Source organism: Mycteria americana, chromosome 2, assembly GCF_035582795.1.
Source record: "Mycteria americana isolate JAX WOST 10 ecotype Jacksonville Zoo and Gardens chromosome 2, USCA_MyAme_1.0, whole genome shotgun sequence".
In the NCBI taxonomy this organism is placed as follows: Eukaryota; Metazoa; Chordata; class Aves; order Ciconiiformes; family Ciconiidae; genus Mycteria; species Mycteria americana.
Genome location: NC_134366.1, coordinates 46862218 through 46887473, shown reverse-complemented (window position 1 = coordinate 46887473; position 25256 = coordinate 46862218). Strand labels below are relative to the sequence as shown.

General features: G+C 37.8%; 1 protein-coding gene across 1 annotated transcript in view; it reads left to right on the top strand.

Annotated features, from left to right (window-relative positions):
- The first annotated feature begins 2509 nt into the window (after positions 1-2509).
- The window catches only part of TOPAZ1 (testis and ovary specific TOPAZ 1), a 41064-nt gene continuing 18317 nt past the window's right edge, over positions 2510-25256 (top strand). The window contains exons 1-8 of the mRNA XM_075495583.1: positions 2510-3689; positions 5208-7677; positions 12845-12912; positions 15280-15410; positions 17456-17517; positions 19865-19977; positions 22262-22347; positions 23084-23221. Of these exons, the coding sequence (XP_075351698.1) occupies positions 2510-3689; positions 5208-7677; positions 12845-12912; positions 15280-15410; positions 17456-17517; positions 19865-19977; positions 22262-22347; positions 23084-23221 (4248 nt within the window). The remainder of the gene's footprint in view (positions 3690-5207; positions 7678-12844; positions 12913-15279; positions 15411-17455; positions 17518-19864; positions 19978-22261; positions 22348-23083; positions 23222-25256) is intronic.

Here is a 25256-nt window from a genome sequence, read left to right as displayed (position 1 = left end):
TGTAAACTGAATGCAATCTGTTTTTCAACATAATCCACAGCTGCTTCAAAATGTCCTTTGTGAGGCTCTAGCCCTTTTTTCAAAGGACTTTCATGAAAAATGTCTTTAATTAGTATTAATTTCAAGCACATTTTTTATTCATTTCATAAAAATCTGGTCTGAGTAGAGTTCTCATCATTGTAAATAACTAAATACTCAAATCTTTAAAATGATACTGGAGAGCAGTAAGAAAATTCATACGCTGTTCTTCCAGATTTCTTTTACTATTGCCTTTCGGCATATCTTTTTTCTTTCTTGTCTTGCTATCAAACACTATGTTACACACTGGAGAAGGTTATATTTGAACTGCAGGAGGTTAAATTTTGCCAGAGCTGAATGTTTTATGTAATACTAGCCTTGCAGAACACTGACGATGATAAATGCTGTGCAGTTAACTCCCTTTTATTGGGTCCCTTCCGTCCCAAGGACCTGAAGCACAATACTGAGCCGGGGGAGAAACTGCTTAAGAAATCTGTATTTTCTGCTTTGATTAGCTTTAGTTAGCCACTCGCTGACTTTTTTGTTGTACTTAAGCACATACGTGCAACCTAAGAAGATGATAAGCAAAAGAAAGTTAATGGCTTCCCAGCCTGCCTGTTCTTTCCTCATCTATGGAGAGCTTTTGCCAAAAATCCAGTGTTCTCTGTCTTTATTTGGATAGCAATGTATTATCTCTACCTATAGATGGAGAAACAGAGATAAAGTGAGTAACATGAGCTGAAGTCACATAGTTAGCCAACGTCAGTTGGTAAAATATGCCTTTACTCTTCAACTACTCTTTTACATCCACAGTACCGCACTTCTAGAAAGTAGTGACACAAAAAGCTTTATTTCTGTGCATGGGTCTCAAACTAGGACACGTGAAATATGAACACCGCCAAGCACTACGTCAGGGTGAAATTAATTTGAATAAGGCATTTCATCCCTCAGAGACCACCTGTGAACAGAAAGGGACCGCTTGTAGGACACAGTCATTTATCAACCACGTGCGATTTAGCTGATCGCGTTGTTGGCATTAAAGTACCACCTTATTAAGTTTAATCATGTATGATTTTCATAGCACTTGCCAGTTAGATTCAATCTTTGTACAACATTGTTTTTGTAAGCTAACTTCTACATGTTCACATTATCATGCAGTGAATGGGCCTGAAGCTTTGGTGTCCTCTGTTTGTGTTGAAACTATCACTACATTTGAAGCCCCAACACCAACTTTGGCTGTTTTCTGACTATATAGTCTAACTATTTGAGCTATTTTTTCCCTAACTCCAGTCCTGAGAATCTGTGTTATTTGAAATACAAAGTTTACGTAAGCTACAGATATGGAAAAAAGCATATCGCCCCGCAGTTTTGGAGAGCTTCTGAAGTGCTGTGGAGAAAGGAGGTAACGCTACTTCACTGACGCGGATGAAACACCTGAAGAAACTGGCGAGCCGGGCAGTTTGGGGTTTTTTCTACCCGAGTCTCAGCTCTGGGGGAGTTGAATGTTTGCTGCCATTTGGTGCTTCGCAGGGTATGGTAGTTCCAAGGTAGTTCCAACCTTGGGCCACCCCTGAACCCACGGCCGCGGCTGTGGCCGGGCCTGGTGGCCTCTCGCTCCATGGCCGCTGCGGCACGGAACTTCGGGTAAGAAGGGAGCAGCACGAAGGCTCCCCAGCCGAAACCAAGAAACCACCGCCCGGCCGAGCCGTGCCGCCCAGATGAGCAGCGTTTGCCACCCCCGTGCTCAGCCCCGCCTCAGAAGAGGGGTTTCCACCACGAAGGCGGCACCGTTGCCCCGACAAGAGGACGAGCACAGTGCAGCAGCACCGCCGGCGGCAACTCCTCTTCTCCTGCCCGTGAGTGCCGGCACGCCCGGCCGCGCAGGGCTCGCCCCACCTCGGAGCCGCCCTCACGCCCCGGCCCTCGGCCTCCTCCCGCCCTGCGCCTGCGCCGGTTGCGCCGCCATTACCGCCCCGCGGCGGGCGCCCGCCTCTCTCTACGGGCGGCGCGTTGCGGGCAGGCGGCGCTGACAGGGCTTTGAAGCGTCGAGGGACAGATCGGTGGACGACAAACGGGGCGAGGGGAGAGGGAGGGTGGCGCGGGGGTGGTTTGGGCGGCTGCTGTGGCCGCGGGGGTGGTGCGAGAGGCGGTGGGCTGCGTGGCATGGGCGACCGTGGAGCGGTCCTTGAGGCGGGGGAGGTGCGGGGCTGCTTCCTCCTCTCCCCTCCGCGGTGAGAGGCTGCTCCGGGCTGGGGGGGGCGGTGGTGGGGGCTCACGGGTGGCCGTGGGCTTTCCCCAGGCGGCCTGGGCTTGCTTTCTGTCAGGCTGGGGTCCCCCGGGGTGACCCTGGAGGCGGTAGCTTGAGGGGGGTTGTGCTCCCCTCCTGGTCGTGCCTGTGCCCGGGTGCCTTAGGTGCCAGGCTAGCTGGGGTGCTATTAAAGGTGTGCTGGTGAGTGGATTTTCTGGATTTTGTTGCTCTCTCTATGCTCCTATGATGCCGCAGTTAAGGTCAGGGAAAGTGGTAACTGCCAGCGAGGTGAAGTTGGCTGACAGGATGGTGACCAGCCCAAGCTCTCTAGGTGCGGGGGTAGGACATGAGCCAGAGAAGAAGTTGGTAGTTAAGCAGCATCCTCGCCTGGCACCAAAGAGAAAACCTGAGCAGCCCTCATCTTCCTGTGTGCAACCTGCCATCATCTCCAACGTTTCCTGTGAGCAATTTGCTCCTCTTGTGCCCATGCAGAAGGAGCAAGGTGAGAGTAGCCAGAGACTCCCAGGTAAAAAAACAGAGGGCATACAGTGCAGGAGGGCTGCCAGAAGCAACAAGGGTGCAGTTCTGCCAATTTCAGATGCTGCTGTATGTGAAGATTGGCAGGCAGCAACCACGGCTGCAGTAACGTGCTGGGAAGAGACTGTAAGGAGAGGGACAGGACAAGGTCAACAGCTATTTTTCTCAGGAGCTACTTTGCAGAATAAATTCTCATCAGGGACTGAAAGGAAAGAACATAGCTCAGAAGGACTGAACCTCTCAAGTTTCCAGGAGAGTTTAGGGAGTTCAGGAAAAAAAGGCAAATATTCCTTTAAGGAAATAAAATTACAAATCCCATCCTCAGAAGAGGAAATTGAGAGCACAGAGAGACATGGCTTTTCCTGTTTGCCAGAACCAGAGGTACTGCAACCCAGAAAGGGCACATGTAGTACTGAAATGAAAAGTACTGACTCCATAACGATACTGAAGATGCAAATCTCAGGTCTTAAGAAGAATTTGGGGACTCAGGAATCCTTGTCTGAACCAAAACCTCAGGAAGAGGTAGATACGCCAGAGAAGTTGGATGAGTGTTCTTTAATTGGATCAAAAAAGCCAGGGACACAGGAGAAAGGAAAGAGATGCTTGAGCAAGAAAGGCAGAACATCTTTGATGAAACCAAAACTGCAAGGTCGCAGAGAGAGGGGTAGATCTGCCTTGCTAGGACTGCATACACAGTGTCCAGAGTCCAAGAAGGGAGCTGTGAGTCTGAGGAAGAGGGGAAGAAACGCACTGGTGTCACAGCGGCTACAGCGTCAAAGTGGCCAAGAACAACCAACAACCAGAAGAAAGATGCGCAAGTGTTGCATGAAGGAAGAGCAGCAGAGCTCAAACCCTCAGAAAGGACCAGACAGCCTGGGGGAAAGTGGTAAGCACTTGTACCTCATTGTAGAAGTTCAGGTGCAGAATTTGGGCTCCCAGGACAAGGGACTGGTGCTGCAGTAAGACCCCATTAAAAAGTGAAAAAACAGGAGATAATTTTTCTTTTGCAGATGTGTCTGTGTGGGACAAAGTCATGGGGGCAAGAAAGACTGGCCTGTGCCTTATCTCAAAGTGACTCTTAGTGTGTGGCTGCTAACTTAGCTCAAGAAGTGTAGAGATAAGAGCTAGGGTCTGCTTTACGTTACTGTGAATAGCAGTCTTAGAAGAAAACAGATTTTTAGGAAGAGTACAGGCTTTCCCTGAAGGAGAAAAGCAGTTCTTGGGCACAAAGGAGAGGAGACCAGATACCCTTTTGGGGGGAAGGGGGGATGAAGGGGTATTGGCAGCAACAGGACCCAATTAAGAGATCCCGCCCCCCAAAAGCAGTCAGTTCATTTATGCTCAGAAGCTCAGGCACAAGCAGGAAAGGAGGCAGTTGTTTCAGCAAAGCCAAAATAAAAGATAGTTAATTCTTCATTCATCTGTATATTTTTTTATTATTTTTGAATATGTATCATGCTGTCTTGTTTTAGTCCTTGCCTTTATAGGATGCTGGTTTTTGTTTTCAGAACTTTTTGCTTTTTAGTCGCTATTCTCTGCAAAATCCTAAAAGATGTAGAAACAAAAAATGTATTTTGGTGTTTTAAGAGAGCGTTGTATCAAACTGGAACAATTTTGAAAGAGGATTTTTAAAAGTCTCATTTTTTTCAGGACAGTTGTCTAAAAGATATTCTTTTTACTTTCAAAGTGGGTACATTCAAATGACAAATATTTGCTGTAGGTTATTATTAATAAATATTTTATCTAGAACCCATATTCTGAAAAACTGAGGTATTAAAATTGTACCTTACCTTGAAAACAAAGATCTAAAAAACCCCGACATTCTACTAGTACATTCTTCAGAATGGACTCTAGAGTTCATTCTTCAGATGAAATTTTCAGATGTACAGTTTTTTACATAATCTGTGTTTGCTTTTAAATAAAAAGTAGTACTTTATAAAAATGCAAGTCCTGCAGTTTTCCTGGGTCTTCTTGAACAGTCTGATGCATTTGATTGGACTATATATCTGAAATAAATTACTATGTTCTTATGAACAAGCTTTCCTATTACAGTGAACCTACTGTGTAAACAAAAGATTTTAAGGCTGTGTGCAGACAGCATCTGCATTTTCTTGCCAGACTTGCTCTAATTTGGTTTCCACCTATGTTTTAAATATACAACTTCTAATGTCCTTATCATACCTTAAGGTTCTGTTAATCTTCACATTTGTTTCTGAAGACAAAACATAATTTGTTACTCTAAGTCTGCTAATGCTCATTTAAAAAAAAAAATTGCAAAAACTTTACAGAAATGTTTTAGCCTTATACAGTGTCATGTTCTTTAGTAGCCTTGAATGTTTTTGTTCTCTTTATAAAATATTGCAATAGGGTATTCTTTAATGACACTTCTTTGTTTTTTAATCAGCAAACGAAAAATGGAAAGCAATTGAGCAAGACTCTGGTACACAGTCTGTGAAGAAGCTTAAGACAAATCGAAACAGATCAGAAGATTCCAAGGAAAAGGAACCTCACTACTCTAAATCTCCTCCGGTTGCTACTTTAGGTGGGACTCAAAGCAAGAGCTTTCTATGCCATCCTGTAACAAAAAAGTCTGGTGTGCAGTATAAAAAAAGGAAATCCAGAATTGATCAAATCAAGTGCTTACAAAATTTTAGTGTGACTACAGCTGAAAAAGTGAGAAATGTATCTGCAAAATGTGATGCTGAACATGGCAGAAATGCCCTAAACCATTGTACTGGCTTTCTCTGTGCAACAGAAAAGAATCCATTTGTGAGATTAGAGGCCTGTAGTTACATCAATACATTTGTGAAGTCTTCAGCTAGTGGAACTACCAGCAGTTATAAATTAAGTGGATTCTTCCATGTAGCCCAGGATAAAAGAAAGCATGTTTTTCCTGATGGTACTGTAGAACAGAGTGATAGGAATTGCAGCACTAGTAGAATGCAAAATGAGAGATCATGCATAAAAGGTGGTTTATTGTTTAATAAAGAAAAAACTCAAAACAGAGAAGGGTGTTTTTCATCCTGTCAGAGTGAAAACAATAACTGTTTAAGGGGAAAAAAGTGGAATGTTGGTAGAAAGCCTAGAAAAAAGATGAAAATCACTGAGAAATCATCAGTGCAGAATGTTTTCACAGATATGGCTAATGAATGCAGTGAGTGTGAGTTACAAACAGAAGCGGCAGTTGCCATGTCAAGCTCCTTTGCAGTCTTGGGACTAAATCAGAAAGAAGTTACTTTGTCAGCTTCATGTGATCACACATCAAATCTTCATATAGGAAAAAATACTCATGAAGCACAAAATATATCAGTCTGGAGAAAGAATAGTACCAAATTACTTGCAGTTGAAGATGGCATTAAGAAAACCTCTGAGCTCTCTGTAATAGCAAAAGGAGAAAATTCAAACAGTGTGGCACATCATTCTGCTGCCTCAAGTAGCTTGAGAGTGCTAGCTCAGGTCCATGATGTTTCTAATTGTCACAAAAGCAAGACAGATAAAAAATTGAACAAAGTTAATAAGAAATTGCAGCAGTTCACCTGTCAAAGAACAGTACCTATGACTGGTAAAAATGTTTGGCCTTTTGAATCTTGTGCCAGGACTTGTGAATGGGTTCATAAAAATCATGGGTCCATCTCAGAAGGAAAAAGACTTTTAAGGGCTGCCTTCAAGGAATCCTGTGATAAAAGCAGTGTTAAAGGTGTAGGAAACAGTGCTGTAACTGGGAATTTGAGACAGTTGGATTTGCATGCATCATTGGCAGAAATTAACAGAGAATCTACATGTAAAATAATGGATCCAAATGCTGTATGTCTGACTTCACTTGAAACACCAGAATCCTCTTCGATGGATATTTATGAGACTTTGAGAATGAGCAATGAAAATGTGGAATCGCCAGTTGATATGAATAGAAGTGCCGTGGCTTTTAACCATGATGATGTGCAAGAAGTTAAAGCAACTTTGAATTTTACAACAAAACAAAAAGATAAAAATGACGGAGCTGTAACAAAAAGAAACCTGTCTGTGACAGTCCATAGTGGTACATCTACAGGTGACACAAACAGAATAAACTTCAGCCGTAAAGCATCAGTAGTGAACCAGACATTTTCTGATTTAAAGCTAATGAAAGTATTAAACACTGGAAACCTGACAAAATTCAAAATTCCTCTATGCAGAAACAAACCTGAATCCAGGAAACTGGAATCTGTCCGTTCATTTGAAAGAAGATCCTGTAGTCCACTAGAGCCTCTTGACAGCACTAGTGTTTCAAGAAAGCAGAAAACAGGTGAAGAGACTTTTTTGGTAAATTCCGAGCAGCAGCCTTTTCCTGTTGCGAGTGATGCTACGTCTACAGGTTCCGTGAAGAAAAAAGTGGGTGAGATCAACAGTAAGGACTTTCAGCATGATGGCTCTGCAAATGTTTCAAATGAGATGTCCGTGATCCCTGAACATTTTTCTTTATATCCACATCCTTTTCTTGACAGACAACTAGAGTCATCTGTGCCCGATTTCCGTGGAACTGAATGTGTACTAAAGTCTGATTTTCCTGTTCATTCTTGGAATGCAGTTGACCACCCTGTTGCATTAGAAATAAATAATGAGAGCAAATCAAGAGGGAATCTTTCACAACACAGAAGTCAAAATTTTCCAGATATTCTTGAAGCTTATGAAGAAGATGTTCTTGTCATTGATGTGATTCAGGATGACCCTGACCTTTTTGGAACCAGTAATGAAGAGGAGCTTGCACTTGCAGACTGTGAAAATTGTCCTGTGAAGACGTCCTATACTGGCATCTGCATTAAAGACAAAAAGCAGGATCTTAAGCCTGAGTATCCTGTTAAATCAGAAAATAGAGATTCAGTAGATGATAATTTTAGGTATGCATATAATTCTTTTTATTGCAGTAATCCTGAGTACTTTGTTCTTATATCGGGATACTTGGGTTGTAGCAGTCAGGCCTCTTTACAGAATTTCAGTAATTTCTGGGTTGATTTTAAGTGTCAAAATTTTATTGAGGTATGACAGTATTCTGAATGCAAATAAATTAATTTGTTCTTCTTAAGAACTAGGATAAACTCTGAATCAAAGGAAAACATAGTCCTAAAGAATTGGTTTAGACCAAGTGAAGTGAAATATGAAAGTATAAACAAAGCTGATTAAGAGTAATATTCTTAATAACTTAATATTTTTAAATATCTGACCATTTGAGATAGCAGATATTCCTTTGAGGGTAGTTTTTTAGTTGTAAAGTGGTATAATACTTAGAAATATTTTTTACTTTCTAGGTGTAGCTTATTCTTTTGCTGGATCTGTATGAGTAAATGGTTGTCTCTACAGTAGTATTCTATTCTGCCATTCTCTTTCCCTGCCTTTCTCCTATCCCCAGACATGTGAATGTTTTCAAATCTGTAATTTGGCTAACATGTTATAGATGTTTATGATCCAGGATCTTCATTCAGCAAGTTCCTGGTGTAAATTATTAGGCATTAATGTTTTTCTGGGTTTTTAGATTATAATAAAAGTCACAGAAGGGGGAAGAGAAGTTTAAAGTGGAAACAAACTTTTATAAAAGAGGTAGTAGTCCTTTATGGGATAGATGAACTCGTCAGTTGTCTAGTCTGTTTTCTCTCTAAGCTTTGATACTTGTGTTTGATAAATGAGTTTTGAGATTAAATTTTTCATCTTACAAAGAAAAACATAAAGCTTAGATAGAAATAGTATGAGATTTTCCTCTGAAGATTAGGTTTTTTATTGAGAGGGGTGTTTTAATTTTCTTCCTCTGCTCTTTCTGGGTGGCTTTGTGTTATCCTTATTTAAAATAATGTTTTAATTATTTTCAACATGGTACCATATTATAACTGCATTCATTTTTTTTACTTTTTGCTCTCCTTATCCTTTCCCCTTCATTAAACCATGTGCAAAAGAGGAAAGGAATCTTCTTTGAGGTGCTGAACAGGTTTTTAGACACGGGAATAGAAAACTTTCAGATGTTAATAGAATAAAACTTCTGCCAAAACAAGCCTCTGAAGAACAGGGCAAGTTTTTGTAGGAGCATCCAACTTCTTAACAAGCAGCTAGGCTGTATCATAGTAAATTTATTAGAATGGGTATTCATTTGGTGTACAGTGTATATTATATCTTATATACACTGTATAATAGAATGAGTATTTGCTGCATATTACCCCAGGGTAATAATGGCTGTTCAGAGTTTGTTTCCAACTGACTGTCCAGACAGCTGTTGCACAAGAATGGAAGACCAGAGCTTCTGAGCCCTTTACACTTGTGTATTGGTTATGGTAGTAAAGTCTGCTATTTATATAAATGCTAACTGAAAATTCTATTGGATCTTGCAAGTACTTTGTAGGGAGGACAAATACTGCCTTTAATCAGTAATGACACTGAGTTAGAGTAACGTTATCACAACCATTAGATAGATGAAAACTGAACCTGTTTGAAGTCATATTTCGGCTTTCTTCCCAGTATCTGCTGAATTTGCTTGCCATCAGCCAAGGAGAATAAAAATGCATGGTTCTTATTTCTTAGAATTTCCCCTTAATTTAGTAAAGAAGCAGGCAAAATTGTCTATTTTTGCTTTTTACCTTCCATAATTTGATGCAAAGATTATTAAGACAGTGACTAATCATAGTTGGTAACAGCCAGGAACACATTAATGAACTGAATATCAGAATATTAAAATAAGGCAATAGAACTTACCACAGTTTTGGCAGGTAGCTTATGATATCAGCAGATAATACCAGATAATGGCTAGTTCATACTGTTGGTTTTTATTTTGTTAGTATTTACCAGATACAACTGGGACTTCAACTTTGTTTGGCCAACCAAAAAAAGTGATTATGCTGGTAGAGTTACGCTCACATCATACTACATATTTTAAAATAAAATAATGTTTCTATTAATGTCTTCTTTTTTTTTTCTTTAGAGATATTCTAGAGTATTGTCTATGTTTTATTGTTTGGCTTTTTATTTTATGCATACTCAGTTTTGCTTCGTTGCAGTATTAGTTTCTAACGCCACTTCAATCTGTCCATGTAGAACAGCAAGTCAGAACTGTACTATTGTAAACCATCTCTAACTTGTATAAATATTAGTTTATATGCATGTTTTGTTTAACATTTGGTTAACGTTAGCCATTACACCCTAGATTAATGTAATCTAGGTGATTTTAGGTAGAAGAGCAATGCAGGCACTTAATGGCTGCACATGGTGGTTGTTGCTGAATGTTTTCTTTAACTGTATCAATACATAGTTTTTGTTATGATTTCCCTTCAGATTAATAAGAGCAGGCAGATGATGATAGGAAGAATCTGGATCTTTGCTAAAACTTTTTTAGTGCGTGTACGCATGGACTTCAGTACATTACTTCTTGTGTAGTCTGGCATTGGTACAGAGCACTAAGAACTGTATTTCTGCTAGCAGCATGCTATTCTGAAAGTATAGCTGGATTGTTAAAAAGCTTTTTAAAATGTGTTGAGTGTTACTTATGAGTTTAATAGCATTTAAATTGTAATTGTAAAGGAAATGATTGGTGCCTTAATTTGTGCTGTTCTTCCAACTACAAAAATCTGAGATCTAGCAGCTTGTCAAAATGACAGTTGCTGTAATGAAATCCTTTTTATTGAAGTTTCATTGTGAAACCAAACCACTGAAACTGTGTGAAGGATGTACCAGGTTGATTCAGTAACTGACAAGTGTTCAGTGGCAACTACTAGCCACTGTGGATGCATAACTGGTAGTGTGGATCCATTTTGTTTGAGCTTTGAATTTAAACACCAAGATGTATTTAGCCAATGACACTTTTCCTCTTTGACTGTTTGTGACCTAAAAAGCTGGATTTTTAGTTACAAAAATTCAAGGATAATCATCTTTGGCTTCCAAATTTCAGATAATGAGAGCGCGTGCCCTTCAAAAGCAGAACATACTGGTCACAACAGTGATTGAGGTCCAGAATTCAAATAAGGCTGGGGCTGTTTTGTGTGCTTTGTTTTTTGTTGTTTGTTTGTTTGTTTTTTAAGCAAACTAACAAAGCACCCAGCAACCAAAGAGGCACCTAACATTGCTACACATCTCTGACTTCACGTTTCCTAACTACTGTAATCGTGCTTGCGTGCATGTGCAGAACTGATGTCTCTGAACAAGTAGGTTTAAGTAGGACAAGCAGGTCCTGTCTCTTAACCCAGAAAGATTCAAAAAAGGCTCTGTGTGTATGTCCTGAATGCTTTGATTCAGTGAGCATGCTCTCACCTTTAGTATAAGTAGGACTGGTTATTCCTCTGGTGGTTGCATTTTAAGAAGAGAAGAGTGAGTGCTGGTCACTTCCAGGCATTAGTTGCCAGTCATCAGGAAAGGGTTCTGGACCTGCAGCCTGAATGGGGCAGTGAAACTCAGTTTTCACATATACTTCTGTTTGCCATTTTCTGTTGCCTACCTCTTAGTGACTCCCAACAGTGCAGGTTTTTTAATCAATTATCTGAGGTATTTCTTTCCTCTCATGTAGGGAATCTAGACACTTAACTCTAAGAGGCATCCAGTACGTCTTTTCATCCCAACAGAACTAGTAGGTTCAGTGGATACCTTTGAAAGCGCATCAGCAGCCATTCTTGCTCTTAGGAGACTTCTGCATTTTACTGTTTTCCTTTTGAATAAAAAGCCTAAACTTGAATCCGTTTTTCATATGCAAAATAGCAAACCGAACACTGTGGTTTATGTAACTTGTGCTGTAAAGAGATTTGTTTAAACTTAATCAGCAGCAGCATGCAAGAGTATCCCACATTCTGACATGGTCTAGTCTGTCCCTGTTTCTCGATCTCTAAAATGAGTTGACTTTTTCTGGTTCTGTCAGCGCTCCTAGATTTGTCAGGCTGGTGAGCAGATGCCAAGTACTGCAATAAATGTAGTTTTCTGTATGTGTTTTAGGCACCTTCTTTACAAGAACTTATAAAGTGCTTCTGCAACTATTTCACACTACACAATTAGCAGAATCTGGTAAAGATTTGGAAGTGGCTTTTGACCTGAACATGAAGATTTCAGTCTCTTGATGCTGTTAAATATTTTCATTTTTAAGCAATGTTTATGAAGATGACAGCTTTCTGGAACTGTCTGCACTGCAATTTTACAAAAAAGAAAGTCAATTGTTGTTGTAGGCAAAATGACTCAAACTTTGCATTTCCCATAAAAATCTGAGGGAGAGAGGAAATAAGCCTACAGAGAGCCTGCCTCTAATAAAAATCCCTCTCATCTCTGCAAAATTGCTCTAACTTATTAAATTCTGCTTCTTAATGTATCTCATGTATATACATAGATATCTGTGCCTGAATGTTTGTATAGTTTCAAGTTATGCATACTGGGGAACTTTTCTTTTCCACTAGGTTGTTGCAAATTTTCGTTGTTCCATTTTACTAGGCAGCTTGCTGTCATTATACTTGGTGTCATTCACCAGGTACGAGCTTCCAAAATCTGTGATGATGACACTGTTGTTTTATATATTGTATATATAATATTTTAATATGTATTTTTACCTTCTGAGCTTTTTTTAAGGAGAAATACTTACTTTTTTCAACTTACCTTTAAAACAGGTGAAGTATCTTTCTATGAACAAATGTTTTGGTACTCTCTGAGATTCATTGTTATGCAAATTGTCTTGAATATAAAATTAATATAAATCACATTTTGTAGAAACTGATGAATGGGCTCATTAGCACAGTATTTCCATAATTTGCTATACAGAGAAGACTTCCCTTCTCAGTATTTTAGGCAAAGGTGAAATGAGATAATGAGCTTTTACTGACAAATTTTGGGATTTGAAATGTCTTGGTTTTACATAATGTGTTTAGATGTATATCTGCAGGGATGGACATAAGAAAGCCAAAAGTGAGAGTTAAGAACAGTCTTACAACAGTGTGTCATACGTAAGGATTCTGTCCATAGATAAAAGTATTACTGAGAACTTTAATTTACGTAACTGGTTAGATTAATTCTGCTTTTGTGCAAGATGGATGTCTTAAATACGCTTTTTGTTCAAAACAGACACATTACCGTACAAGAATCAGGAATGTCAAATGATCCTGAAAATTCCTGTGATTGGGTGCTAAAAGGTAAGAGTCTTTGGAGATTTTTGAATGCATAATCAAGAGAAGAAAGTAACTGCAGAGATATTCAGTGGCAAAACCTAGGCTTTCTACTTTCCACATGAAATGAGAACTTGTCAGTTCAATAATGTCTTTTTATTGTAACAGCGATTTGTTTCCTAATGCATATAAAATGGATGTCTTTTGAAATGGTACAAACCTGAGCCTTACAGGGGACATCTACTTCTCTGTAGTACTTGTCTTTTGATAATATGGGGGGTGGGTTGTTTTTGGTTGTGGGGTTTTTGACATCTCTGATACTTTAGGCAAGGAATTCTGTTCGTTGATGAGATGATAGTAAGATACTGAGTACTGTGATACTGCTTTGGAGTCTGACTCATAATCTCACTTGGTTGTTCTCTTGTGTTCATCAGCAGACAGAATTTTTGTAATAGTTTTTTTCCAGGTTGTACTTTTGGTTTTTGTGGATGCTATGCCCATTCCTCTGACAAACTGTTTTGTTTTTTAAGGATGCTTATTTTTTTTAGAGAAGGATACTTCTGACTTAATGGTTTTTTCTTCCTGTTTTAAGCAGAACAGTCCAACTAGGCAGCATCTGAATGTGATTTTTTTTGTTTGTTTTCTACAGCTTGCATACAGACCTACTATGTAAAGTATGTCTGATGTAGATAGGTTGGAGGAACAGGATTTTGACTTTGAACAGAAACCCTTTACTGACACACTGGAGAAGGCACAGAGTGCTAAGAGTGGTTTTGAAAGTTCTCGGTGTTTCCCCTTCTGGTGTCAGTTTGTCAGCTTCGTATTAATGTGGCACTCTGCCATTATGTATTGATTTTGCTGCAGGCTTGAAAAGTGTCTGTGACAGTACCTCTTGTGCTGTTTTTTCATATTAATGTGTTATGTTCATGTAGAAAGAGTGAGTGGTTTGGGCAGATGTAGCCTCCTGGAGAAAAAGGAGTGAATAGTGACTGGGGGAGAGAAAGTTTCAGGCTTCAGTGATTAGAATGCAAAATATAAACGTAATGAGGGTTTAAGAGCTCAGACACCAAGAAATAGACACAAGTTCCCTGAGGAGAAGTAAGGAGGAGATACACAGTTAGGCCTCTGGTGATGTAAAGGGCCAGAGGAGCCTGTGCCATTGCATCTGCAGTACTGGGGTGGTTGAAACCAAACCTGGGAGCAAGTCCTGTACTGTGTAGTAACTTCTGCATTTTCTTGGACTGTTTGTTGTTCTCCTTCGTGTTCTAATGAAGTTTGAGGCTAAAAGTCTTTGGGTCTTTTTGTGGTGCTTAAAATAAAAAGGTTTAAGTAGGTCCTTCTTCCTGAGAAACTTAGGATCGCATCACACTCTCAGATTAATATGCGTGTGGTAACTTCTGTTTGATGTTTGACTTTCTAAAAAAACTTGCACAGAAAAAAAGAAAGGTGCCTGGTTTGGGTAATTACTGACAATTTATGTATTTATTTAGAAATATGTATTACTGCTTTGGTGTCTTATGTAGCGAGGTCATGGCTGCTTGTCTCAGTGGCTTCACAGTCTAAGAAGGGCAACAAATACTACAGTTAAGGTATTCTGGATGACATCAATCCTCTTCATCTTCAAGTGGAAATCTTATGTACATTGTCTTCAAGCAGATGTGTCTTGTACTGATGATCATAACAGAGACCAGTGACTATAAGATAAAAGCCTTTCCAATAATAATCCAATTCTTTCTTCCTGTATCTGGACAGCACAGTTGAAATTCATTCATGTGATCTAATGAAATAGTGAATTTCTTTTCTATGCAGAGCTCTTCTATTGTGCATAAAGAGCTGCTTCAGAAAGCTGCAGTCAGGTGTTCTGTTCATTTCCTGTGGCATCTGCAAAAGGTGCTGAAATTTCCTGACACTGAATTCTCATTGAGTTTACTGTATTACAGGAATTTGGAGTTGCTCAGAGCTACCTATATTTAGTTCAGGGTTGCATCATGTCATTACGATTAACCTATTCCCTTCTTCAGCAAAGACTAAGTCTTTATTTGCTTAGCAAATTACCATACATATCTTTGGCTGTGTTTTAATAACAAAGCTTAACTGAATTTATTTCTAAAAATTGAATTCAGTATTATATAAATAAACCTGTTGTACTGTTCTACAGCGACTATTACAGAACATACAGCTTGGATAGAATCGTAATTGCAGATTCAGTTTAATATTTATTTGAAATGGTTCGCGCTTTAAAAGTGAAATGATTTTACATATGAATTTCATATTTAGGAAGTCCTAGGAGTTCTTAAATGTCATTAGTATTAAGGCTTTGTAATATTTAGGAAATAAAAGCTTTGTTGTCTCGTAGCATGGGAAACACAAAGTAATGTGTTTACGCATTTTCAGCTGAAGATATTAAAACCCACAACTCCTCCAGAGGAAGCAGTCCTTTGGGAGGTGTTACTGAGGACTTTCTTGAAGAAGGGCAACTGAGAGAACTAGATGAACTTTTGAAGAGTTTTGACGTGGATGAAAAGGTACTGAGAAATCATGCTTTCTGTCACTAAATAGTTTTAAGAAATGATAGTCCATGTAATTGGATAATTTTAATTACTAATACTGTTTTATCAACAAAATCATTAGTTTCCTGTGATAAAAAGAATATTAGCGTTTCATAGATTGCTATGAAATGTGCTATTGACAATGTAAGTTTTGCTTGACAGAACTTGTTTTTTTTACCTTGTCGCTAATAATTCACCTTCAAATTTGAAATGAAACAAGATATTGTTATATCAGTTGTTACAGTAATTCTGTATTACCAGTTGTCTGAAAATTACTGTTCCAGTGAATACCTAAGAGTACTACTATGCATATGTGATATTTTTACGTAACATACCTAGTTTTAAAAGTTGGTGTTAAATGCTTCTCATCACACAGTCTCAGAAGGATGGGGTGGTATTGGAAAGCTGGGGAGCTGCACAGCCATCATGCATCCAAGGAGGATCATTCTGTGGCTCATTACTTCCGTAGAAGGGCCATTACATTAACATACTGACTTTCTGGCAGTTCAGAGGCAATGGCAGTTAAGCCATTTTCATGCTCACTGACTTTATCTGACCTTTCTACTCTCTCTGTCCTCCTTCCTCTAGATAATAAGTCTAGATCTTTTAAGACTTGCTGAAGTTTTATACTATTTACTTCTTTGATAATGGATTGGAATTTACATCTCACTGCCACTCAGACATAGCTGCTGATAGCATTTACTGTTTTCCACTACTTCAAGAGTGGATAATGGTTTTAACTGGATAAGTTAAACTGTAAAATTCACATGGCTAAAAACTGGTAAGTAATCGATAAGGTAATCAAACAGTAGGGAATCAGTTTCCCTGACAAAATCATTATTTAAAAGCAGAATAGAAACATTTCCTTCAGCAAATGGAATTGGGGCTGCTGACATCTGATTCGCAAAGTGAACAGTGCCATTTTGTTCCCTGACCTCTTAGAGAGGGTAAAAGGGTCTGTCAAATAGTACAGGTTACTGGAGGTGTAGTACTTGCTGCAATATTGCCAGATCAGTCCCAGTTGGGCTACTTCGTAGTGTTGTGGCTTTATAAAATCAGTGTCCTAATGTTTGCTTTTCTGTGCTGTGTTGGACAACAGTAAATACGTACAACTAATCTCACCCAAACCTCAAAACTTAACCAAACTTAAGCCACAAAATAAATGCTACAGCCCTAAACCTATTCCTGTATGTGGATGGAAAACTAGCTGCACAGACCTGGGGAGGGAGTGGAATGGCAGAACACTTGTTGCAAGTATTCTACCGTTTGGGGTGATTTTTGGGTTTTGTTTTTTTGATGGCTTTTCCAACTAATAATGCTGTGAGAAGGACAAAAACTAACAGTGGAGAAAACCCTAAAAATATTTGGGGAACTGGTAAAATGAAGTTTGGAAATCCGATGAGAGCATATCCATCTCTAATTCTTTGGCTATCATAAATTTGTGATATAATGTGAAGTTCAAGTTACTTCATGAATAATGGACAAAAAAAAGCCAGGATTCCATGACTTTGTTCTATATCAGTCCTTTCAGATTCTCACCCCCAAATGTTAGGTGCTGTCTTTTTTTCTCCATATCTTTGGGGATTTTTTACCTATACACCATGGTGCACAGTTGAGCAAAAGTCTTAGATTTCTCCTCAAGACAGCTTTAAATTTTCATTAAACTTGATGGAATGTCTTTTGTGGGTTTCTACACATCTGTCAGGCGCAGTTAAAATTGGGCAGTGGGCCTAAAAATTGCTGGGATTATCAGTGGGAGCAAAGAGAAGTGAAGACAATCATGTCACCTTTTTTCCAATTAAAAATTCACTATTTTAAAGATCACAGAGTATAATGGCAATGTGTCCATTTAAAAAGATGGTGTAAGAGTAACCCTACAGTCCCAATTACAGTTTTTACAGTCAAGACTATATTATCACACCTTCCAATGATCACTAACAGTTTTAAGTCTGTAATGTAAAGTGTAACAGGCTTAGTTGTGCTTTGCTGTATCTGAAAGTACATTTTAAATATCTTCACAGTTCAGGTTTGCAGATGGAGTGCCTGATGTTAAACAAGAAAAAAAGAGTGAAGTTCAAAAAAGGTATAGATACTGTGTCCTTCATGTAACCTGTGATGTTCCCCAGTTACTGTACAAATGGAATGTGATGTTTTTACCGAAACACCATCAGCATTTTAATTCAATTTTTTGATGTTATTGTGACTATGTGATGAAGAAAATAAATATGTGAAATAATATAATTTCCCTGTGCAAAGTACAAGACAAGTACAGTCATAGCCTGACAGGACAATAGAGGTTATTTTGTCCTCCGGCTGGTGATGAAATATATCCACTTTATGCCAGTGTCTCACCTTGGCATCTCAATGTGAGTGTAGCATAAGATAACATTTCCAGCCACAATAGCACTTAACAGAACTTTAAAAAAAAAAATCAATGAAACTTTCAGCTTTCTTTTCTGCCTCTTGGGACTTTCTAAACTGATGAAAGAATTGAAAGATCTCATTCAAATTCAGGCTGACAAATGTTTGAACAGCAGCAGAAAAAGGTGCTTAAAAGCATGGCATGTGGAGTTAAGCACGTGCTTTAATGTTCTGCTAGCTTCAAGCTGTGCTTACAGTGTTTATTGTACATATGACTTAAAGTGTCAGACTAAGAAACTTCCATTCAACATCAGCCCAAAAATGAAGCAGAATAAGACTTTGTAGAAAAAAGTATACTTAACTGATGGGATACTTAAGTAATTAGAAGAGAAATAGCAGATATGTCAGAGTCATTTTCGCAATAATCAGGAAACCTTAGCTGGCGTAGAAGAGGGCATTGCTTTTTTCCAGCACCAGTCACATTTCTATGACAGACTTGAAGGGTACCAGAAGTCTGTTAAATGGAGAATATTGCATCTTTTCATTAATCCACTAGAGAGCTCCAAGCTCCTCCTTCTGGTAAAATACCCGTTTAACTTTACCTTAGTAGCATAAATAGTTCTTTATGCTATAGAATAAGTAGATTATGCTGGATAAAATATGTTTGTGCAAGTGATGCTGCATTACTTCACTTCCTTAGTTGAAATGCAGCACACTCTGCGGTTAGAGAAGAGGCACTTATTCCTTCATTTGGAGTCAAACTATTTTCTCTAGTTTTACTCAAAATGTACCATTGCAAAGTTTCATCTAGAAGAAAACATAGTTACTGTTCTTATTTAGCAAACTCCACTTCTAGTGCTGCTGTTACTGAAAAAAAGAAATTGATTGTAGAGCTATATAGTTTACAGTTCCTGGCAAAATTGTGTGTAGTTTTATGTCTAGATTAAAAAGAGAGCTGAGATTGTTACCCTGAAGGTAAGCTGCTATGAAAATCCTGTTGTGTCAGATCTGAGGCTGGCGTCACAATGAAGCATAAAAAATATTTTACATGGTAACTTGAAAATTCTGAGTAACTAGATCTGCAGATTTTTTTCCTCTGGAAACCAATACAGTACATTGACTAGAATAAAAATAAAGATTGATATTGAAAATTTGGGTTTATTAGATAGAATGTATTCTCTCTGCCATAGCATTTTTATTTCAAACTGTATTAAAAACAGCCTGCAATTTAGGAAAGATTTTAATTATCCTGGCTGTGAGAAGTATTAAATAGCTAGAATGTGCCCCTCATAGGGGGTAGCAAGTCTATTTCTGTCTCTAAACAGCAAGCGGGCTGAAATGTCCTGTGTACTGAACCCAGATTCTTAATTGAAGGGGGAAGGGGAGGAAGACCACATGAAAGGGGATTATTTTTTCTGTGGCTTTATTTACAAATAAGAAAGAGATCGCTAAGTATTTTGCTAGCAATATTTGTAGCTTATTTTGGAAAACATCACATTTTAGTAGCTTAATTATCTGGAATGTACATATTTGGGAATAGTTAAAGGCAGAACGGTCTTTAATTGGAGTTCCCTTTGAAATCACCTAAATCTTCTGCCGAGTAGAGTTAGTTACTAGGAAAGAAAACAGTTGGCTCTTCAAATGTAATTTCAAAAGCTTTTTGGATTACTTCTTTGGCAGATATTACATAACAGACTACTGAAAAGTAGATGCTTCTTCAGAGGTGACAGAAATCATCTCAGTCTTCCAGTCAGCATAGTGAAAAAAAATAGAAGTGGTTCACAGGTGCCTTTTCTACTTATTTATTGAATTTCTTTTAGTTACACTTTAGGACAGAATAATCTCAGCCAAGATCATAATCAGATTGGACCAGGCAATGAGAGAAATGAAAGTAAAGTTGTTGGGACTGCTAGCTATTTAAATTTACAGCAAGTTTTTAAGTGTTGCGTAAATTGTTGAAGAAATTCTCATCTTTTATATACTTAATCCCCCTTTTTAGGCATTTAGTATATGGGAGAAGCACCTGTTTAATTTGGTTAAACAAATTTTTGTTTTTTAATACTTAACAGTGACTGTAAATACAAAGATCTTGTGAACTGTGAATTGCTCTCAGGATTGCCATTGCATGCCCCGAAAGTAAATGTCCTCCCTGACGCTACAGTGATGAAACCCAAGACAAATGGTATCGTATGCTGTATTGGTGAACCCTCCAGAATTTATTTTTACATGTTTTATTTACCTATAAAATCTTAAAGAATTTCTTCAATTCCTGAAGGCATTGTCCGGAATTTGTTTTAGTTTGCATACATAGCAGCAAAAATGAAAGCTCTCATATGATAGGTGAGTGAGGTTTGTTGGGTTGGGTTTTTTAGCAGAATTCCATTTGTTAGGGTCAAATAGCAATCATTCTATCTTGGTATTTATAATTCTCAGATACTTTAATAGTACAGCAATGCCTGCATTCTTAGTATTTTGACACATTGTGTTTGAGCCACGTTATTGGCAAGTAACTTGTTTTTCTTTATTTGTGGTCAGAGAACATGACTGCAGATTTTCTTGGTTGTTATTTGTCGGCAAAACTTGGCTAAGGGATTTGCCCACCTTGCTGAAGGTCAGAACTTTGTTGTTTATGCCAATTCAAATGTTTGTAAGGCATTCACTAGACTGGATCAAGGAAATGATCTAGATTTAATAAGCAGCACTTCGTTTTGACCTGGTATTTTTCACACCTGGGACAGGTACCTCTTAAGTGTCTCTGCTGCCAGAGAAATCATAATGTAATGGAACTGTAGTCAGAGTTTCCTTCTCTTTTTCTCTGTACCTTAACAACTCTGACATTTAGCGTTACATAAATGCGTAGTTTTATTTGGCATGCAAGATAGAGAAGAACAGGAATTGTTTACTTATGGATAGATACTGCATTCTGTTTCTTTGCAACAGCTGTTTTGGGAATTAATGTTTTCAGAATTATTGGTTAATACAGATGTTTATAAACATGGATTTCCTGAATTGAGATCAGTGGCAAAGGTTCTTGCTTAGGTTCAAATTTTACTGCCGGTCTGAGCTTGTAGAATGATTTTATCATCATGTCATTTAACAATATTTTCAGGAAGTGCAAGAAACATAGATGCTATAAAAAACCAACTATGAAATAAGTCTCTAGACTACAGTAGTTTGAAATTGCTCATGTCTTTGGCCTTAAAAGCATACACACCTTCTGAAGAGTTCTTCTAAATCTTCCTTCTTAAAATCAGTTGAAATGGCTGTCAAAGCAAGAGTTTCTATGCTAGGAGAGGGTGAAACAGCCTTTTTTTCCCCAGAACTCTGCAGGCAGGATTGGCTATTTCGCTTTAGTGCCTGCTCCCCTACAAATGTGACGTACAGTCGGCAGGGAGAGTACAAACTGTTGAAAGGAGCTGGTCAGAAATTCTGTGCTGTGGGGATGGCAAGAATCTGGAGGAAAGACGTCTGAGCTCAGGTTTCCAGTGGCATTTTTCTGCAGCTAGTGGTTGACCGTTTTCTCAATCTTTTTCCTGTCACTGAATTTACCCAATCCTGAATTTACCAAATTGCCCACCATCACAGCACAAAATTATGCAGCTGGGACATTACGTAACATTGAGATATTTAATTGTTCTACATTATATTTCTCCTTCCTATCCTCTGATAGTCCTATCTGTTTAGAAAGATGTGCAGATTAAGAACCATGTACCTAGTGCAAGTCTCTAGTAGAGCATGCATCATTATTGGATGCTCTTTAGTAACTATAGTTTGTCAGAAAGGGCTAAGCACCCTGCCTTTTGAATGCCCAGTTCTTTCAAGGGGCCAGATGGGAACCCTAGAAAGTAAGGCATTCAAAACCTCTTATTTCTCTTTAGATACGGAGTTGAAAATTTGAACTTTTATCTTCCATTAACATTACTCATTTTTCAGAGAAAGAAATCTGTTAGCAATAATAATTAAAGGTTAAAAACAAGTTTCATGGTTAAGAAACCAGTAACTTACATTGGGCTTAAGCTTGATACTGCACTGCTGAAGACATAGAGCATGAAAGGTTTTATTTCAATTCTGGAAAAATAGTTTAAATTTATGGCTAGTGATACGGGAATGCAAAGATTACTGCTAAAGTTTGGGGGTTTTTTTCCTTTTGAAATTAAAACTTCTGGATATTTTTATTCCATTTCTTTTCTTATCTCTAAGTTAGATTAGAAACTTTGGATAAAGTAGTGAAGTTTTTAATGTAAATGTGCTTACTCTTGAAGTTTGTGTAAAGTCTCGGTTTTAGGATAATTAAGAAAACTGTAACTTAAATTACTGGCTTTAGGTTGTATTAATCAAATTTTCATTAATCATTGCTGTGACTTGAAGGAACTGTAACTATAAAGGAAAATAAGATAAATGAGTGTGGTTTCAGTATGATTCGTTTCATTATGTGATCCATTTATTTTCTTAATCCTAATTTTTAGATTACAGATTTTCAGGAAAAAGTCCTTTACTGCCATTGCAAAATTATGGAGATTTTGAGCCATGGAAGATGGAAAAAAATGCAATTGTGAGTTGTTAAATCCTTAACGATTTCTGATCCTTTGGCACTAATTTTTTTATGCATATTCAGACAATTCTCCATATCAGAAATGCTCCATAGTCAGAAATTATGAATCTATGCATGTTTACATTTCTGCTCCTCTAAAGATGTTATCACTGAGTAAATACAATTTCTGAGAACAAAATCAATGATGAGGGGACAGCTATTCACAGTGGAGCTTTGTTGATTTCTATTTGCAGCTTAAGCAAAATCAAATAATGCTTTTTGCTTTATTGTTTTTGTAGAACTGAAAAGCAGACAAGGTTTCACATGTTTAAGACAGACTGCATTATCCATTATGCTGGGCACTGAAAAAGGGTAAAGGAAATTGATGCCCCAGAATTCTCAGACTGTTATCCAGAGCCATGCAGGAGTTTGTCACCTTTCTTCCTCCTCTGTACTCATTGTCTCTCTCATTTAGCAGTTCTTGCATTCTCTCTGTCTGTAGTCTTCAAGACAAATTTTTGTTGTGTTAGACACTAACATGACATGACAAGGGATTGATCTTGGTCTGCTTTGAAATGCTGCAGATACAGTATAGAGATGAGGGTTGTTTCACAGGTTTAAATGTAGATCACATATTTTTTGCTTTTGTTTATAATTTGTAGGTATTTTGAAATTCTCAAAAAAATGAGCATGTTTGCTTTCAAAATATATTATCTGTCGGGTTTTTTCTGCTTGTTTTAATTTTATTTTATTTTAGGCTTCTCATTCAGTCCAGCGGATCCTCGAGATGATTGAATTGCCCCGTAAATATTGCAGATTTTATTTCATGACTTTGCGTGGGTGTGAAAGAGCAAAATGTTGGTTTTGGCATGTTCCTGAACAAGGGGATGAAAAGGTAAAGGGATTTACTGAAGAAAGGAACAGATTGTAAGTGTGAATATTTTTTAAATGCGAAACGACATCTCCTTTGTTCATTTATATATGGAAAGGGAGTAAATTTCAGAGATTGATGGATCAAAAAATGTTCAGAAAGTCTTCCTCTCAAGGTCTTTTAAAGTTCTTTTTTAAAAAAAGGTAGCATTTTAAACTAGTAGACTTTTTAAGAGAACAGACATCAGCAAAAGAGCAAGAATTAGGCTGTAGGAATATAGAGTAGTAGAATGGGGAGATTCTGAGACTTTTCTATTCCAAGCGTTGGAGACATGTAAGCAAACCCAGACTTTGTTTGTATTCTAAAACTCAAAAGCCATCTATGCTATATTACTTTCTGCAAGTTTTGTGCAACAGGGGAATGTTTGTTTAAAGATGCTGTAATCTCCTTAAATGGAGCAGCAATTCTCATAATATTTGCAAGCAAAAATACTTTTCCAGTGGTGAGCAAAGTAGATGAGTTTTCAGACCATTTAACAAAGAAATTATGAGTCTGTAATACTTCCAAGAACTGTGCAAGGCAAGCTAATTGTGCTGTCATGTAATAAGATTTTGGAATTGGCTGTATGAAACCAAGACTTAGGTGGTTTTGTAATTCACTTGGAAGCAAACAAAAACATTAAAACAACTAAACAAAGACAAATTCCTAAACTTGTCCTCATCAGATCTTACAAGATTTATTTCTTACCTACCATCTTATTGGTATGAATACAGTTTTATCATTGGTGTCAGTAAGTAAGAAATTACAGAATCAAAAACGTAAAAAAATAACTTGCGGTGAACCTGTTAGACATAAATACTAAAAAAAAAAAAAAGGTAGCATTTAAACAAGCTTATCTATCTCCTTGATATCTTAAATATACTGTGTCAGAATTTTTAAAATACATCAGTGTAATTCAGTTTTATTTTTCTTAATGTTTTCTCTTTTCCTTTTTATGTCTCAAGAGCAGGGTTTTTTTTCTAATGCTTTGTAGCCCCTTTTGAAAATTTATATGACAGCTTAAAAATACTAAGATATTTGTATGGAACGTTTTCCCTTACCCTCAATTGTGAAATGTCTTTGGCAGGCTGTAGTGAATATCAGTAATTTTCAGCTAGTATGTATGAATTATCATGGTTTGTAGTGCTTCATTATATACAGACACATTAAAGAATTAAATTATTTGCCTAAAACTATTAAAAATCCATTCCATTTGATTTTACTTGTGGTGCAGCACTTCAGCACACTTACTGTTCTGTCCACCAAACCTAGACTAACTGTCTTGGTAGTCTGGAAGTATACTTTGGGTTTTGTTTGTTTGTATATTTATTTTTTTAGAGTTGTCCGTTTAAAAATAATAGGCCAAGCACCTCATGGTGGCACCAAAGTACATAAATGGAAGACAGGTAAAGCAGCAACAAAGTAATCTAGTTAAATACAGGGGAAATAAATCTCTTTAGGAACTGTTATGCAGACTGGTAGTCCAGTTGCTTAGTACCATGTTTTCAGTGATGATTGTTACCAGAATTTTTGAAGAGAAATACCTTTCCCCATAATGGATATTCCTTCCTTTTCATTAAGTAACTAGTTAATGCTTTAAGGCATAACTTACTAGGATTTAACACTCTTCACAGTTGTGGTTGATCACAGAACACACCAGTGATTTAATTCATAAAAACATCATATGTTTTGAAAATCAGCATACTCTTGAGCTCAGCACGTTCTACAGGTTACCAGTTTTTATTTCAAACAGTGAAATCTCTTTTGTATTAGGCAAAGTAAACACAACTATTAAGACTGTGTTTTAAATACACCCCAAAGTATGGGGGGGGTGATCTTAACAATGTGTATCAGTATCTGATGGGGGGGAGGTAAAGAAGATGAAGCCGGACTCTTCTCAGTGGTGCCCAGTGAAAGGGCAAGAGACAGTGGGCATAAATTGAAATTACAGGAAATTCAGTTTGTGGCATAGATAATTTGGACTGTAGCATAGATAGTAACTGCACAGTTAAATAAGTGG